The 4,427-nt window shown below is 43.7% G+C and overlaps 1 protein-coding gene across 1 annotated transcript; it reads right to left on the reverse strand.

Annotated features, from left to right (window-relative positions):
• Positions 1-1,473: 1,473 nt before the first annotated feature.
• LOC111849127 (large ribosomal subunit protein bL12m) lies at positions 1,474-3,825 on the reverse strand. The gene is made up of 5 exons (XM_023821735.2): positions 3,618-3,825; positions 3,010-3,202; positions 2,807-2,881; positions 2,516-2,650; positions 1,474-2,006 (listed from the first exon to the last, which is right to left on the reverse strand). Exons 1-5 carry the CDS (start codon positions 3,674-3,676, stop codon positions 1,890-1,892), a joined length of 579 nt encoding a protein of 192 aa, XP_023677503.1. The 5' UTR covers positions 3,677-3,825; the 3' UTR covers positions 1,474-1,889.
• Between the last annotated feature and the right edge of the window lie 602 nt (positions 3,826-4,427).

Raw genomic sequence — 4,427 nt, forward strand, 5'->3', positions numbered from 1 at the left:
CCCCCGGAACAGAACAGCTTAACCACAGGTCAAGAAAAACTCGGATCTGTACAACAGATGACAGGGGCGCTGTAAAGGCGAAGAAAGATAGGACAATGCTGGGGGGCCCTTAATGACAGGGACCTAAAAAACTGGAACATATTTGTATTGTCTGGGTTGGGGGGCCTATATATGTTTTCATTGGTACCAAAATCTCTAGTGGCACCCCCCTTCAGGAATCTTCAAATCCAATAATGTTCCCAAAGATATAGTATGAATACATCTACCATTTGCCTAGATTTAAAAGAGACAAGAAGGATATTTGATTTCCTAAAAATGAAACCTAAGACATATCATATTTTGGTTAGAAATATATACAGACGCTCCTCTACTTACGAATGAGATGCGTTCCAAACGGCCGTTCGTGACTTGAACTGTTCGTAAGTCGTCATTCAACATCATTTTAAGGGTATATACAAGTACTAAGAATTAGGATGCTGGGAGTTTGCACGCTACGCTGCTGCGTGGCGGGAGTAGCGGCCATAAGTCGTACTAGGCGGAATTGGTGCGCAGAAAAAAAAAATTGATGTTGTGGACAGGAAACGGGAGCCCAATGAACACAATTTGGACTTACAGTCCTCTTCGTTCGTATGTCTCAAAGTTCGTAAGTAGAGGAGCATCTGTAATCTTAGTTTCCTGGATACCCTTTAGTAAGCCGCAAATAAACGTTTTGGGTGAAATCTGTTCTTGAGAATTTTACTGGACTCGTTAATAATACCGCTAATACTAGGCTGTAATACTGTAATAATGTTTAATAAAACAGCAGCAGTGCCCCCTAATGGTTCAACTGGGTACTACTGAGAAGCAAATAGCACTCACAAGAATGACATTTCTTAAAGGGGCAGTTCACCCCAAAACTGTAAAAAGATGTTTTAGAACGATTTTGGTGCTATCTATCCATCTAGGTTGGCTAGTTTTCGAAGGTAACGGTTGTAGATGTGAATGCCAGTCCCCTCTCGAATAAAATGGGACTGGACTGAATTCTTTCGGTGGTGTTTCAAGTGGCAAGAAATACATTAGAAAAATTCAACAGCAATGTTTCTTACCAGAAATCATGACCCGGTTACTTATGATAATCCACAGACTTTGTAGTGAGCAGCTTAATGTAGGAACTATTTTCTTTGACCCAACTTCACATTCCAATCAAATCAAAGTCCCAGAATGCTCATATCATCTGCGCAGTGACACGATTGGTGTGTGGAGTATGATAAAAGAAAACTGTTCCTAAATTAAGCTGCTCACTACAAAGACCAACATTTCTATGGCCGAAACTAGGCAACTCCCAGCAGAACAACCTAGATGGATAGATAGCACCAAACAGGGTGAACTGGCCCTTTAAAGTCTCCGGCGCTAGTTCAAACATCCCCCTGCTTGAGCTTTCATCAGACTAGCAGCTGAGTTCATTGGCACTGCCCTCACAAAAATGTGAAACAATTCAGTGCCATTTCTGTTTTAATGCTGACCCGATAACACAAGTACAGAGTGCATCTCACTTTCTGTATCAAATCACATGTTTAATTCACCACAGGCAATGAAACTCTGAAGTCCAGAGAGCTCCAGTACCAGACAAAACCTTCGGGAGTCCAGCATATTTGTTACTTGACAAAAAACGTGGACACAGAGCCCTGGCCAATGAAATCTCACATGTGGGTAGCTGGACCCGGCCAATCAGCTCTCAAGCTGGCCAGACTTCGTCCCAAGATCCATGGCCTGGCTTCAGTCCACCCCCGCTCCCTGTCGAGCAGCGGCAGAGCGCTGAGAGAATACTGCTGTCGTGTGCCTTATGTCGGTAAGGAGGGGGAATGGGCGGAAATGAGCAGGAAAGGGCGAAACGCTCCAGGACAGGGGGTCTACTCCAGCACCACAGTGCCCCCTGCTGCCTCCAGAGCTGCCTTCATCTTCTCTGCCTCTTCTTTGGACACGTTCGCTCTGATCTCCTGTGGTAACGACTCCACCAGCTTTTTTGCCTGAGTGGTAGTCATTATGGGGAAAAGTTCACCATTAATGGTTATGCAGGTTTTCCAGCACGTTCGTAAAACATCTTTAGAAAAATCTCCCGTTATAATTAAGTTTGTCAGACTCTGTGGATGCTTTTAAAAAACATTTAAAAACCTTCTTGTCTAGTCAGGCTTTTGTTTCGATTTCTATTGATATTAATTGTATTATCATTATCTGTATCGGTTATTTTAATTATTAATGATTATTAATGATTCTTGTATAGTGCTTTGTGGCTACATGTTTGTGAAACACTCTTTATAAATAAAACTTGCTTACTTAAGACATTTCTGTGTGTTCATATGGCTGACTAACACTAGATACTACTCAACCCTACCAAACGGAAAACACATATTCAAACAAGTCTCCTAAACAGCAGAACTGCATGAATGGCACCCCCACAAACCAAAGACAGCTTCCAGAAGTCGCCATCCTTGAAGACATTTCCCCACACAAAGTCACACAAACAGCATCTCCATACCTGTACGAGGTTCAAGCCTTGGACGCAGTTCTTCACTTCCTTGATGAGCTTGACCTTGTCAGCGGCCTTCAGCTCTGTCAGTTTCACAGTGAAAAGGCTCTTCTCCTTCATTGGTGCTACCTCTTCCTCCGCTGCCTAGGAACGAGAAGAAAAAAAACCTCCCTTTAGATTCAGTTAGAACACTTGGGGGGGTTATGAGGACCAGTCATCCTTATTAACCAATAAGAAAAGACAAGTAACAGGTAAATAAGGCCCAGTAGTACTCAAACTAGCAGATAGGTGGAGCCATACCTGAGTAGCAGGTGCGACTGGGCCCGCCATTGCCCCTGTGGGAAGGAGACCAATATCCTGGATATTAAGCGTTTTCTGTAAAGAACACAACAGGTGATTAAGACTTAAAGGTGTGGCTATTATGAATCTAGTCAAATACGCACTCTGCCAGCACATAAGATAAAAACACAACTGGCGGCATCCAGGAGGCAGTTCTGCCGTACCTTGAGGAGCTCGTTTAGGTCAGACACCTCCAGCAGCGTGAGACCGGCGATCTCATTGACTAGCCTTTGGATTTTTGGGGAGTACTGTTTGGGGGCCCCATCCAGCGGCGGCGTGGGGAGGGCATCGGAGGAGCAGGTCGGACTCGTCCTCAGACACCGAGCAGCACACAACCCTGATACCCAGGGGTCCTGCCTGAAAGATGGAAGCATCACTTTGCACCACAAGGACAATCACATGTGACGATCGCCTTTCACTCGTTACTGTCATCTCTCTCGCCGTCGGACTTCATATACTCTCTCGACTGTTTAAACTGGTCTGCTGGTTACTCTAAAACATGGCAGCTGAATTAAACACGAATTTAAGACGCATGTTTGAATTTATAAAACATAAACGATATTACGATGTAGATACAGCAATATTTTAGCAAAGCAACAGAGACCATTAATATTAGGTACATAAAGACGCTTTCCTGTCCAATTTAAAACGCTGACGAAATCATAAGCAATGCGGAATATTTTCCTGCAGAGAGGAAATCTTAACATTTGTGCACTCGTACTAGATCAGACCGTTGCCCTTGAACCTCCTCCCCGGTCCGTTAAGTCCTCACCTGGGTGCCTTCGCCGCCAACCACAAGGCAGCCCGGATGCACTGTCTGCTGCGGATCATACCGGCGATGTCCCAGGTACTCTGTGTCAGATCTGCGGTCCTGATCTTTCCCCCGGTACGCTTTTGTTCCCTTCTACCTGTATGTCCCACCGCCTAAACGCACATGGCGTCCGCCAGTCGATTCTGTTCCTCCCACAATGCACTGCGCGCCGTGACGTATAAGCCACACATTCAAAGACCCCAGTTTGTAGTTTTTTCCCTTCATTTGTAGTTTTGAATGCGCTTCGCATTGAAGTTATGCATTTATCGAGCTAAAAAGGTAATGAGATTACCCCTGGCATGGCACCTGAAAGGCAATGTCCTGAACTCTGCTCTGGAAAAGGTGCTTGGACCCTCTTACTGAGATAATCTCTAGTCCAGTGAGCAAACCAATCGCTCACAGATCACGAAGGTAGTCAGCAGTGGAATGTACTGCTAAATAACAGGTTTAGTTTGGTTTTGGGCTGGTTAAGAGAACGTCTTTTTTTATCTCAAAGCAACCATGGGTTTTAATTCAAAATAGAATTGTTAATTTTTATATTTTATCAGTGCAATTTGCATATCAGTGCTATTTGTATATTTAGTGCAATATGTAGGTTCTTAATATACTTTTATTATGCCTCACATTGAGTCGATTGCATTTCAGTTTCGTTGTTCAAGTGACAATGACAAAAAAGATTTCTCCATCTTTTATCTTTTTAGAAGCAGCAACCCCATATTGGATGCTTTAAGTTACCAAAATAATAGGCTTATTTTAATATTGTCAGATTCA

Source organism: Paramormyrops kingsleyae, chromosome 22, assembly GCF_048594095.1.
Source record: "Paramormyrops kingsleyae isolate MSU_618 chromosome 22, PKINGS_0.4, whole genome shotgun sequence".
Taxonomy (NCBI): Eukaryota; Metazoa; Chordata; class Actinopteri; order Osteoglossiformes; family Mormyridae; genus Paramormyrops; species Paramormyrops kingsleyae.